Source organism: Hyaena hyaena, unplaced genomic scaffold (assembly GCF_003009895.1).
Source record: "Hyaena hyaena isolate Hyena2069 unplaced genomic scaffold, ASM300989v1 scaffold_52, whole genome shotgun sequence".
Classification (NCBI taxonomy): domain Eukaryota; kingdom Metazoa; phylum Chordata; class Mammalia; order Carnivora; family Hyaenidae; genus Hyaena; species Hyaena hyaena.
The window spans coordinates 237,059-251,566 of record NW_024080684.1 but is presented as its reverse complement, the minus strand read 5'-3'; the positions used below and the strand labels follow the sequence as shown (position 1 = coordinate 251,566).

General features: G+C 40.5%; 1 protein-coding gene across 1 annotated transcript in view; it reads left to right on the top strand.

Moving 5' to 3' along the window:
• The window catches only part of SAMD5 (sterile alpha motif domain containing 5), a 56,912-nt gene extending 46,167 nt beyond the window's left edge, over window positions 1-10,745 (top strand). The window contains exon 2 of the mRNA XM_039230918.1: window positions 5,947-10,745. Coding sequence (XP_039086849.1) covers window positions 5,947-6,009 — 63 coding nt within the window. The 3' untranslated portion in view covers window positions 6,010-10,745. The remainder of the gene's footprint in view (window positions 1-5,946) is intronic.
• The last annotated feature ends 3,763 nt before the right edge of the window (window positions 10,746-14,508 follow it).

The following is a 14,508-nucleotide window of genomic DNA, read 5'->3' as shown; positions in this document are numbered from 1 at the left end:
GAAAACCCTGCCCTTGACCCTCGCAAGATAGCCTTGCAGAGAGCCTTGGCCTGGTCCTGGCTGAGGCTAGCACCCCGCTGCATGTGAGCTCCATTCCTGTCTGTCCTTCGTGGCCGAATATTCCTGCACATTTGTTCTTGTCCTCTGTTTCTGATGAGGAATTACCCCTCTCCCCTCTAAAATTAATCCCTCCCCTGGATATCTACTCTTATCCCAAGTATTAATTATGAGCCATAATAACCCCCTTTGTTTTATGGCGTTTGGTCTCCCTCCATGGAGTCCTTCCATTCAGTCTGTAAATATGCCTCGGCTTCCTCTTTGTTCTTAAAAACATTGTCCTCTCCAGCTACCATTTTTCTTCGCTGTGCTATCCAACTTCTTCAAAGTGCGGTGACCTAGGCCCAGCTTCGTGTTGTGACAGCTGTTAATTATTATAAAATTGTTGAAAGAACAATACAGAATTCCCAGTAGCTAAATCTCGATAATTTCTTCCTGGTAGAGATAAGATGTGGCTCTGACCCTGGGCATTCAGGAGGTTGGGGCCTTGGAACCTGGTCTCTGGGAGCTTCCAGACCACAGCTCCACGGGCTGCTCTCAGTGTGTAGGAATTTAGCATATCCAGAATGTTCGCTGATGAGTATGGCAAAGTGCTTTTAAGAAATTGGGAATTTACATAGCTGTTCCATTGGAAAAATTATAAAATCAGTAAATGCTCCGAGGATAATATAAATAAAGATACTTTTGTCTTCTAGCTTCTGAATTTGTTCCTGAGAGTTTTCTGAATAATAAGCGAGTAAGAACATTTCCAGTCTCTCCAGTATATTTTCCATTTGCTGAAAAACCTGCCGATAAGTCCTGAGTGAGGTTTAGAGCCCATGTGGGTCGAGAGGAGGTAGTGAGAGGCAGTGCAGTTTCTCATATCCTACATCGGTGTTTCCAAGGACTAGATAGTAAATCAGTGGTGAGCAAGGACGCACCACAGCTGATGGGTAGGATAGTTGTACAGAACAGTTTACATAGCATTTGGGCGTTTGTGTTTAAAATCAAAAAAAGAAAATATACGTAGATCATTCTGAAGTAGGTTATTTTAGTCCGTAGAATCCCCTAGGAAATCTAGCAGAAAAAGGACACGTAAGCCAGCTCATTCTATAATCTAAGAATGCATCCTGCAGCTTACTGGGGTCTGGGAGGCAGCCTTGGCCTTTCTGACTGCAGCAGCTGAAGGGAGCCAGGCCTTCTGAGGAACTGAAAGGTGACCATCAAGATATATCCTGGTGGAGTGGACACATATTGAAAATGTTTCCTTTGTTGTATAGGCAAAGGAAAACGTACTCTCAGCTGACTGCTGGACTAATATTTTCCAATAGGAACTCAGTATACTAAGGAATGATATGTAAACATTATACTGTGGATGGATCCAATTGATCGGCAATGGTTGTGCATGTGACGTTATGTCTATGTTCCGATGGGAGATATAAAGAAGTACGAAAGGTGGTTTCTGCCCTTGGAGAAGTTTGCAGTTAAAACGAAACCGTAGGGGCACCTGGGTGACTGAGTTCGTTAAGCGTCTGAGATTATGATCTTGCGGTTTGTAGTTTGAGCCCTGCATCGGGCTCTGTGCTGACAGCTCAGAGCCTGCTTTTGATTCTGTGTGTGTGTCTCTCTCTGCCCCTCCCACACTCATGCTCTCGCTCTCTTTCCCTCTCTCAAAAATAAATAAACATTAAAAAAATAAAACAAATAAATAAAAATAAGCTGTATTTAAATCCCATCTCTCTAAGCAAATCCCAACCATCCTTGATTCCATGATAGGCAATGTGACATGGCTGAATGTTGATAAACTTAGCTTGAGAAAGTCATGAGGTAAAAAGTCTTTTACCTTGTCACCAGACCACCAAAAGATTCAGCTTGTGTCATCCAGAAGGAGAGAAAGTGGCATTTGTTCCATCAATATTAACTTTTTCCTGAAAGGGTTTTTCCCCACCCCGCATTGTAAGGAAACTGCATGGGCGATTAATATACACTCACCAGTTTTATGTCTTTATCCAGCACCTAAATATGGAGATTTTCTGCCTGTTGGCTCTATATCTGCAGTGGAGCCATAGCCTCTCGAGTGATGACACAACAGGGAAAGAACTTCCAATTCGGGTACCCTCCATATAACTATGATTGCCTTGAATCAGGGGGGTAAATCACAAGCTAAAAAGAGTAACAGACTTGAAATCAGTTAAAAATCAGAGTAATCAACTGAGGAAAAAAATGTAATCTCATAAATCTAATTGTTTTTAATGTTTATTTTTGAGAAAGAGAAAGAGTGTGAGTGGGGGAGGTACAGAGAGGGAGGCAGGCAGAATCCCAGCAGGCTCCAGGCTCTGTCAGCACAGAGCCCGAAGCAGGGCTCGAACTCACGGACTGTGAGATCACGACCTGAGCTGAAGTCAGGTGCTTAACTGACTAAGCCACCCAGGCGCCCCTCATAAATCTAATTTTTAACCACAGGACAATAGTTTCTTTATTCATTAAATAACTTTCGCTGCCCCTCCCTTTTTCTTGAATTGGAACTCTAACATAGATTAGGAGAATTGCCAAATATCTGTGAAGTGAAAGACTCCCTCTACCCCTCCCACTCCCCATAATAGCCAAGAACAAATAAAACCGAAAAGTCATGGTTCCGCCCAGGAATTAGGTTTGTGTGGCCGTAATGTAAGAACTGTGATCGAGAGTGCTCTCAAAGCCACGTTAGGGGAGAATGAGGCCAACTGAGCAAGAAATCTTTTTTTTTTTTTTTTAAGCAGCATTTCCCTAGAAATAGGGAGATATAATTTGGCACGTTACAAACTGCTGGCATTCATTTTTTGTAAACTCTGCCTTTAAAAATAGCAAAGCTTCTGGAGCATTAATGGAACTAAAAATATAACCTGCTATTAATTGTTTCTAGGATAGGCTCTCATGGTTTTTGAGAAAGGACCAGATTTGAAGCAATTCCATGCGTATTTTTTTTGGTCAATCTAATATCCAAAGAAGCCTATAAATACATATCAACAGATTATTATTTTTCTCAGAGTGAATAAAGAGCTTCTTTCTTGGTAGGCATCTGCCAGATAATTTAGGGGGGAAAGGAAAAATGAAAAAGGCGTGGCAGGGGGAGCAGCCGTGTGAAATGAGACTGGACTAGCGGTGCCTGTCTACCCGTAAGACACTTCCGGCACGTATCCCCTTAAAGCCGGCCAGAATTTTAAAACCCTGTTCATTTCTCTTCCACACGAAGAGTGGGCTCTATCAGGAGCCGGATCAGGGACGTCACGATGCATGTCAGCTGCCAGAGCATGAAGCCGCGTTTGTAACAGAGAAATTAGTGACGTTTCCCTGCAATCATGAAGCAACATGTGCTGGGCTAATTACTGCTGTCTGTGACTGCTCACATCTTGAAACTTTCCATTGACCCAACTGCAGAAATCCTGTTTGTCTGCCCCCCTCCCCCCTTCTCTCCCAAAGAACAACAACAACAACAAAATAGCAAAATGCAAGGCTGGGCTTGTTTAATGAATGTGATTTGTTTTTGTTGAAGCAAAGGCACACACGAGGTTTCAGAGGCTGTCAGCTTGATGCCAGGTTTGTGAATGATTTCACGGTCCACGTCTTCAGAGGGGTTTGATAATATGGAAGGTGTCTGCCCTCGCTGGTGATGACCTGTCCAAAGGCATTTTCCTGACTTTTGTAGGTTCCTAGAATGAAAATGACCTTTAAAGGTGGGTGAGGCCATCTTTCTGACTTCAGACAGAACTATATCTAGCATGGGCAGATAGCGGAGAATCTTTCATTTTAGGAAGAATGTCCTCACGATGCTGCCTCATCCCTCCCTGTGGGGCTCTTCCCTGTTCCTGGCTGGGGTCTTCCTGCCCTCTCAGAAATGCCTGATGCCTAATGCCCAGCACCTAAAGCTGTAACCTGAGGCTCTTTCTGCCTTTTCTGCTTGAAATACAATCTCTTGCAGTATACAGCCAATATAGTTTTTGGTGGAATGCCTTTTCATTCATTCACCTGTTACAGCATTACACCAAACAGTCTTGCCTTTCTTATTATTAGGGTGACTTCCCTCCTCTACAGAACTTCCCCTCATTCCCTGCCTCCTCCCCCCAAAAAAGTTCCTCAAGGTAGATTGACTATTACTTTTCCATAGTTCATAGCAGGAAGTGATCTTAATAGAGGCGTTGGCTTAGATATGAGTTTATTTGAATGACTATTTGAATATATAAATTAGTAGTATGATATTATTACTTAGTAATATGGAAAAAAAAAAAAAAAAGGCCTGGAAAGAGCTTGATTCCCTAGAGAAAGAAACTTTCTGAGCACGGATAGTAATACTTTCTCTCCATTTAGATGCAATTGGTGGATGCTACTACCCAAACTAATTAATAATGACATATTAGTTAACATATTGCCATCAGCAGGTAGCTGTTTGAGCAGGGGTGAAAATGGCATGTGCTAAAACAAATCGTTGTACCCTAGAGAAATGGGCAGAGCTATTCTTTAAAAGAGCCATTTAATGATGTCTGCAATGTGATTTTTTTTTTTTTTCTGTACGTAATACAGCTTTAAGAGATAAAACTAGGGGCGAGGCTGGAGAGATGGAGACTAAAAAGGCAAAACAAAAGACCACAAAACTGATTCAACCTTTTCCAAAAGCTGTTCGAAGTGACAAACAAAACGAAACAAGTAAACAGTTGAATCCAAGCGGGCACAGTCTGCCTGTCACATCAGACATCACATGGAAGACTCAGGTGTCGTCATTCTTCCCCTCTGCGCTCTCTCTCTTCCTCCCCTCTGTTTATTCTAGATCTGTCAGGGGATTTGGGACATACGGCGACATATGGGCAGAAAACTATAATCTGTTGCTGGCTCTCGGTTTCCCAGGAATCCCTGTGACAAAGAAGGGGTTAAAACTGTCAACACCTATCACAGCTCGGTGATGATTAGTGTAATAGCAATCCCAGAACATCGGCACAGATAACCACACAGCAGCAGGCAATTTCTACAAGGGGGGCTGCTTCCTAAGAAATCCTTCTCCACCTCTTTCCGTGTACAACTATGCTTTCTAAATGCCTCTCTGAAAAAGTTACTGTGTATGCATACAAATGATTCTGACTAAGGATGATTGTGACCTTTTTTTCTATTTCAGAAGGTGCATTTTGAATTAGCACTTGCAGATACAAGTTGAATAGATATGTACCCTTAGTGCACAAGATAGGTGGCCTGTAGAGTGTCTTCAAGTGTGTGGACAGTTAGTTACTCTGCTCCTAAGGACACTCCAGGGTAGGAGGGAGTGAGGTCGTTTAAGGAGACAAACTGTTGCAAGACGTACTTTCATTTCATTTTTTTCTTGACTTTCGTGTTCTTCCAAGAAACAAAAGGGAGGGAAAAAAAGAACAATGTTTTTAAATAAGACAAGCAAGACTTAGGCCTGAAAAAAATAAAATACAGTTCTCATTTAGTAGCTTCAGGGAGATAATTGATAGATTCGAAAAACAAAGACTTAAAGCTCTTTTCCCAGGGGCTCCTGGGTGGCTCAGTCAGTTAAGTGTCTGACTGCAGCTCAGGGCATGATCTCACGATTTGTGAGTTTGAGCCCCGCAGCAGGTTTTGTGTTGACAGCTCAGAGCCTGGAGCCCTCTTCTGATTCTTTGTCTCCCTCTTTCTCTGCCCCTCCCCCCTCTCAAAAAACAATTTTAAAAAGTGCCATTTTTTTTTCAAAAGTCCACATGGTAACCAGAAAGGACAATTGTGACTTAAACATAGGAGTGGCAGTCGGTACAGCATGTGGTCATGAGTTCGAGTCCCACACTGGGCATGGAGTTTACTTAAAACTAGGAACAGGAATCCATGATGGACTAGGGGAACAATGGGTAAAGGAGAACCTAAATAACCCCGATATGTTCAAATCCACAGGTCCCAATGGCCGGCATCCTAGAGTACTTAATGAATTGGCCGAAGTCATCACAGAACCGCTAGATATCATTTTTGAGAACTCGTGGAGGACTGATGAGGTGCCTGAAGACTGGAAAAGGGCATATTTAGAACCTTCTTTCAAAAAAGGGACATGGATGATGACCTTGGAAATACTCATCAGCTTAACTTTTTGCTTGGAAAAATTCTGGAATAATCGATTTGTATACTGGGTAACTAACTTACAACAGCTAGAAATGAGGCAGTGAAACATCACATAAAGAACGGAGTTCAGTTTTGAGATAAGGTCTTGTGCATATTTTGGGGACTCTCCTGTCCATTCTCTGAATTCTTGGGGAAAATAAATGAGGTTGGCTGAGGCATTTGGGTGATAACTAATTGTAAGTGTAATATAAGACAAAAAGCAGGTTTCTGGCATTAGCTTGCCAGAATACACCATCTCCGTATTACCTTTAACTTGAGAATTAGTAGCTTTCGTTTTATATTTTAACATACATCTTCCTTTTGCTTCATATGGGACCATGTTTTTGTGGGTTGAAGTTTTTTTTATAGAATTCAATATAGGATAGTTTTGTGACGGAATTCTTATTTTAAGGTGCTTTTAATAATCATTCATATATAGGTAGAATCATAAAACTGATGAATTAAGGAACATCGCCCAGGGAAGACCATGTTTTCTAAGTTCTCATTTTTAATTTAACCTGGCTAAAGTTTAACATTAGGACCAGTAAGAGTGTCTTGCTCTCCCAGAAGCCCAGCAAGAGCCAGATGTGACGTGATAGCTAGTTTCCCTCCTTCCCTGGGGACTGTCAAGGTCAATGTTGTGGCCAATCCCACCTCACTCCCCAGGTTTCTGAAGTCGGGCCTGTGGGGGCAGTGAGGTCGATAAAACCACTGGCCGCATAACCACAGCCAGAAAGGAGAGTAGAAGGGAAAAAAAGACAAATCTGGATTATTTCTCATTGTTACTTTTCTTGCCTTTGAATGTCAGTAGTTTTATTTCCTGCTTAGAAAACACAGCCATGTTGATGGGATCAAAACGAATTGAAAGGAAGTTATCAAAGAAGACACAGATACACAGGAGGCTCCCGGGGCAAGCAGCTTCAGAGAGGCCCTGACCAGTCCTGCTTTACAGAATCTTTCCCACACTGCTTGGAAATATACACGATATGTACATTTGCATCAGCATTGTGATTCTTAAGAGTAGGAAGAGACTCTCAAAGGAAAAGCGGTTTCCATTCATTTTCTTCCTGGTGCATACTGGTCCCTAGGTGAGCAGTTAAGGACTCCAAGGGCATTTTTATCATGGTACTGCTTTAAAAATCTAAGGTTTACATAGTTTATCTACTTCTAGAGGTTAATTTAGACACTGTAAAAGCAGTCTCATTCTTAAATGCAATGCAAGGAGATTAAACTCAAAAGCATGTATAAATTATCCTTTAAACTGTACGTAGCTTGCAGATAAGTAAGGATTATACTCCAGTCAACCTTTTCGTCATTTTTTAAGTGAACCAGTCTTTAAAATTTCCAAGCTAGATTTTTTTTTAAGGAGTCGGGGTGGGGGGAGGATTCTGTATAGATTACAGATATAATTTATTGTGATAATAAATGGCTTCCTGTTCAAGACCTCATTTCTAGATGCAGCATCGGTGGTAGATTTATTTCACAGACATTTACATGGATTTGTTGAACTGTTGCTAGAAAGGATGCAATTTCTGAAAAATCTATTCACCATTGGTATCATGGTACAATCTATTGCAGCCAAAAGAAAATAGGGGGTGGGACTCTGGTCATTTAAAGATTTATTTTCTAGTTGTGTAACGCCTAACTTTAATTATCTTACTACCTTTAAATCTCTTTGTGTCTGCTAGTGGAATGTGAAAATAATGATTCTCTACCTAAATTAAAAGTCACAGTCAAGAATGATGAACTAGCCAATGGACTTGTAAGACTTCTTACCTAAAGCCAGAGGAAGAAAACTTTAAGTAGGGAAGTATTAAAGGAAACCCATTAATTCTTTTGCATTAAATGAAGATCAGGTAAGAGTTAAAATATAAGAGAAAGGAAGGAGTCTTAAGTATGAATTGTATCTGGAGATAATTACTCTTAGGATGAGTAATTATTTCGTAGCATTTTTTCTTTTATCTAACATTTATGATATTCTTAATATTTTAAGATAAAGGAGGTAGCTAAGGGACAAATATTGCTATCACAACCAGAGGAGTATCTTGATTTATATATCCTAGAACATCAAGAGACATTAATTAGAGACTTTGTTTCATAACATTGAGGAATTTGGAGGATTATAGCCAAATTCTTGTTCAGTTCATCTTATAACAAAATTTTGGGGGCTGAGGAAGGAAAAATTTTATTTATATCAGCTATTTTTTGACTTAGGAAGTGCATAATGTTCAGGGCTCCCTCCCACTAAAGGAATTGAAGCAAATTAGAGTAGCTCTACTCAAGCAGTTTCTCAGCCCAGAGAAGTTTACAGCATCTTGTGTTGTGAAATCAACAACAAAAACAGTAAGCCTTGAGTTTTTACTTTGGAGCTACTCAGCTCTTAGTTCAAATTAAAATCATGCTGATTGCCTTTTCAGGTGGTGAATCTGTTCAGAACATAAATTATAGTGTAGCATGGGGAATGGTCTTGAACGATTATTGAACTAATCATCAGCTTTTTGTTCTTGTCCATAAAATAGGAAAAATAAATACCTTCTGTAATTCTTAAGAGGCTTAGCATTTCTGCACCAAACACCCACAGAGTTCCTGGCCCAGTGCTTGACAGATAGTAGGTACTGAGTGCCTTCTTCCCTTCCATTTTTTACTCTGTTACTTTCTTTATTTCCTCTTATATGAAAGAAATTACCTTAAAACTGACTAGAAAACTCTAGCGTAAATTGACATGTCCTTATTGCTGCCTTAGACCCACTGAACAACCTTTTGCTTTCTTTTAGAAAGGTTACTGTGGCCACTCACAGCAGGAGTTCAGTAAATGCTTATTGATTAAATGAAAAGAATGTGATTTTTAAAAACAATGAGCAAATGTGTAAGGCCAGCACTTTTCAAGGCTTGGGGAAATAGTCACATAGATGCATATGAAGGTATTTCTTTTTTATAGTTTTAGGTTTATAAATTTGGTGTACAGGTTAGTGAGTAGCATATGTGCATTTTCATCTGATTTTGTGACTGTGATTTACAAATTAGGAGTGCAAATGGGCATTTCCCCATAGAGTCTTCTGGGATAAATCCGGCAAGATACCAGGCAGATGATGGTGGATCAGCAAACTTTTCTAGCTGAAGAGAAACCAGATGTGCCGGTGACTAGGAAACACCTGCCAGAAAACTGTGATGAACCTATCTGGATTCTTTTCTGGAAAGAGTCTGAGTGCCGTAAACAGGTTCCTCGCCTGGGCATTGAAGAGTAACAAAAAAGAGAGGTTAAAGAAAATTACATTTTTAGACAAAATATTTGGTTTATATAAATTTGTATATGTAATATTAAATTAGGTATCAAAACATCAGGTTCAGGCAGGTAGAAGATTTCTGAATTTCAAAGTAAAATGAGGAGTAAGGAGTAGAATATTATATCCAGAGATATATACGGGAAATAAGCAAGAGCCTGACCTTAAATTGCCAGTTCTCAGTTCAGACCAAGGACCAAGTAATAGGCAATGCTTAGAAGTCAGCTGCCAACTTGTGCTTTGACTAAAGCCACGGCAGATGCTGTATTAAACAAAGTAAGTTGCATAGAGCAGAGCCCATCAATCAGCTAGGTTTACTCTTCCCGAAGTTTCTAGACTCTTTGCAATCTCAGTGGTTATCAGTTAGATATTCCTACACTAGATGTTTTACACTATCATATTCTTTGATTAGAAAATTCTCGTTAGCATTCTATTATTAATCTCTAAGGATATAAAATCAAGCTTCTACTCCATGATGACTATGACAGTTATTTCCATGAAAGGGAAACACTTAAAAAAAGAGTGGTAGTTCAGAAAAATGAATAATATAACTTTTTATTTTGAATTATCAACCTCTATGTTTTCCTTTAAATTGTTTAAATTCCTGGAAATGAAGTTTTATTTTTTATTGTTTTTGTTAAACGATAACTTTTAGAGGAAAATGGGAGGTTAAATTCCACATTAAGAGCTGGGTGGGTTTTTTTTTGTTTGTTTTTTGTTTTTGTTTTTTGACAATTCGACCAAAATTTCTTCCAACTGGTACAAAAGGAAGGACATCAACTTTGCAACATTAAGATGAGAAGTGTCTTCTGTACATGTGTTCTGTATCATGCCCTTTGTCAGATGAATTTCCCCTTATTATTCCAAAAATAAAATGCTGAGTTGAATATCCTCAGGGCAAAGTGGTGTATCAATTGGGGCAAATGGTAGAAATTCTGTTGCAGTTGTTGTCCTGGTCCCTAAACTTGACAATACTCTGAGATACTCTTTGGGTGACTACAGCCATTATTCATTGAAAAGTTCTGCCCATCGGGAAATGTGTGCATAGGTCTAAATTATCAACATGTGTACATCTAAGTAGCTGAGCACAGATTCATTCTAAATATAAGCTGCAGTTTGGTTTTTGGAAATGTAATTGTAACTGACACCTTCCCCCCCCCCCCCCGCCCTTTCATTAATTGTTTTTAAAAGGGATTGAATGAGAAGGCTCTATTAAAAGCTTAATTGGAACAGCATCACGAATCATGGATTGTATGCCCATGCAGCGCTGTGATTTGCAAACATATGTCCGCTCTTCAATAAATGTTACGGCTTTCACAGCGGTTCCGCCTTGGCCTCCTTTGTAATCGTTTACATTTTGATGAATGGCATAGAGTATGTATGTTGTTTAAATTGACGATATATAAATGTTTACAGTAATGTGGCCTTATGGGTGGCACGGGAAATCAGAGTTCCAACTTGAAAGACAGGAGAAAGCAGGGCTCCCCACACACCATGCAAAGTGTGAATAAATCATTACGATGTGTGCTTGGATGCATTTATGTGATTGTTATATATGTATATGTTGTGCCTTTCTCCTCCCCGCTACCCCACTTCCTACTGAAAAAGTACTCCCGAGGGTGATAGCATGAGATTTTGTGCCAGTAATTGCGGCTCCCCGGAGTAGGAGGTGGGATGGCGGGATCTATTAGGTGGTAGGCAGGGTCACATGTGATGTTTCTGCTATGGCTCCCACAGCCTTAAATATCCATCACCCGCGGGTTGTGATTCATCCACAGATAAGCGGCATCTCAGGGGTCATTACATCTAGAGTCTACTGGATTCAACTTTCTGGCTTCCGGACCTTGAGCAAATAGAATAAATAAATATAGACCATAGCACAATAATTAGGACATGATAAGCAGCCCCAGAACATTAATTTAAAAAAAAATTGCAGTAGTACTCTGGGTTCTGTATAAATGGCACCACGCATGATATGTTCGGTGATGATGAAGGGCTGTTTTTATTCCCACTGAATTCAAGGGTGAGCGGAATGTGAATTTAAAGCAAGCAAGATGTAGGGTAAATATTAGGAAGAAATATGTAACAAGTAGAATGTTAGGCATGAAAAGGATCCTAAGATAACATGATCTGGTTCAGACAGGGGAGGCCAGGAGTTTGTGATGTGACATTGTTCCCCTAGATGCTCTAAATCCTGGCTTTTGGTCTCAGATTCTGGAGAGTCTACCTAAAGGGATCTGTGGCATCTTCAAAAGAGACCCATCTCTCTAGACAGGCCTTAATTTCAACTTGGATCCGTAATTTTTGAGACATTGCCTCAGAACACGTTTACTCCTATCCTAAATCCCCAAGCAGCCCCAGAGCTCTGTGGGGGCCAGCAGCACATTATGAAAATCTTCTCTTTCAGCTCTAAAATCTTAGGCTTCAAGTCTTCCTTGATCTATCAAGCATATTTAGAAAAGTCAATGATGTTGTCAGGCAGCACAAAAATGTATTTTTTAAAGTCGGGAGTTTGGGGGAACCTGGGTTGCTCAGTTGGTTAAGCGTCCAACTTCGGCTCAGGTCATGATCTCACGGTTTGTGGGTTCGAGCCCGATGTCAGGCTCTGTGCTAACAGCTAGCGCAGAGCCTGGAGTCTGCTTCAGATTCTGTGTCTCCCTCTCTCTCTGACCTTCCCCTGCTCACACACACTCTTTCTCTCAGAAAAAAAACATTAAAAAAGTAAAAAATAAAATGGGGAGTTGGATGCATGAAGTAGAGATCCCAAGTAAGGAGTGTTTGATAAATGATAAAGAATAGGATGCTTTATATCATTAATAAAAACACTTCACATAAGGCAGATTTTAAAGTCTTTCATTTGAATCTGGAAAATGAATACCTTCTAGTCTCATTCCAGGCCATATGCAGCTCCACTGAGGATTTTTAATTTAAAAGCGTCCTCTTGAACAATTTTAAATGAAAAACTTACCTCTTTTCCCCTCCTAGAGTTATGCTGAGGACAGCGTGTATTCGTGTAATTATGGACACTTTTTTGGCCAACTTCCCCCTCAAATATATCCATGTACCATTAACAGGATGTCTGTGGAATCTCATCTGTTTCTTGGTTGAATAATGAGCACTGATGGTGAACTGTATATATTCAGCACGCATTCTTTTACATCTATTGAGTTCAATCAACTGAACATCAACTTCGTTTTGGAAATTAATCATTCTATATAACCACATTTACAAAAATAGCCATTTCAAGTGAAGAATATACATTTAAGTTTTTCTAAGTCTTGATCTATAAATTGGAAACCCCCAATGCAGGTTTGGTTTTCCTGGTGAGTAGCTGTCTAGCCCCGAACTTTTTATGCCTCTGCTGTTCTCTGGTCTGTGAGCGTGTGCCGTGAACAGCATCATCTGGACGCACTCACTGAGGGCTCAGGCGACAGTATCCGTATAATGTCACGTTCTTCAGCAGAAAGTCCCGGAGTGACATGGTCTGGTTTTTACTGTGACTTGCACGAGGCTCTGAGCCCATTTGGTTTGTCCCTGCTAGTGTTACCCCTACTTCCGTAGCTCCTGGCCTGTTTTCTGGCGCACTGCAGGCGCTCAGGGACATTGACGCATGAGCTAAGGACTAAAGCCCAAGGGAACCGATCCCTGAAGTTGTGTAAGTTGACTCGAGCGGGACATTCCCTGGTTTCAGAGAACATGGAGGAAACCTGGGGCCTTTGTGTTTGGAGGAGAGCTTGCCTTTCACCTCAAAACCCTGAAAACCAGGCTTCTCTTTACCAGAAGTTCACCTTGGGATGTGTGGTTTTGTTGTTCTTCAGGGCCTCTGACTTTCTTGTCTTTTGTAAAAAACTATAAATGCAAATAATTTACAAAGTAAAATTTTACAGGAGTGCCTGGGTGGCTCAGTCAGTTGAGCATCCGACTTCGGCTCAGGTCATGATCTCACTGCTTGTGGGTTCGAGCCCTACGTCGGGCTCTGTGCTGACAGCTCAGAGCCCGGAGCCTGCTTCAGATTCTGTCTCCATCTCTCTGCCTCTCCCCTGCTTATGTGCGCATGCGCGTGCTCTCTCTCTCAAATACAAAATAAAACATTAAAAATAAAATAAATTACACACGCATTTAGGTTTTCTTGTACCAGAAGGTACTAGATATTGCATTTTGTGAAGGCAGATGAAAATGCTAAAATGACACACTTATTTGAATTACAATTTCTTTTGGCCCTATTTTTTTTAAACCTGAATTGTGAGAGGGATATCATCCTTTCCTGCAATTAAAGCTAATAAAATAGCCATCAATTCCTGCAATTAAAAAGAATCAAATCATGATTAATGTATTTATGGCACCATGCTAGCATATGATATGCTGCTAGACAAAATGCAAACATATTTTGATACCTTCCCTACATAAACATTAATTTCTGTCTTAGATTGCATTTCGGACACACTCCCCTTTTAGATATATTTAATGTAAATATGTGAACATATGATTTTGTCCCTGGAAATAATTATTTCTTCTTAAAATTCACTTCCACTTTCTAACCAATACAAAGGCAAAAAAAAAAAAAAAAAAAAGGAGAAATTAAGAAGTATCAGTGTCCAGGATGCTCGGATCTGGGTTTGAATCCCAGAGAGATGCTGAGTGTTGTCCTGATTGCTTACCGTATAAGCCAAACCTGGCAAATGTATGGTGATCACATGCCTTGTCTTTCTTTCTTCCTGTGGATTAACATGCATCATGTGGAAGGGAGGGAAGAGCATGAAGGTTTCAGACTCACAAGACCCAGGATACAAATTCCAACCTCTGGCATGTGGCCGAGTGACCTTAGGTTACTAAATCCTTGCCAGTCCGTTGCACCACCAGCAACTGAGGTTGATAACACCCCCCAAGGAGGCTAACAAGGAAGATAATGCATAGAGGGTTTGGTGTCGGGGAAACACGAGTCCCTCACACAGTCAGCTAGGCAGTCTCTGGCAGGTTGGAAGGGGAGGCATGGGACAGAGGAGAGAGGTTTATGACTCATGAGCTTGAATTGTTTTCAAGATAAGTTAGAAAAAAAGCTCACATTCTAGAATTGATTACA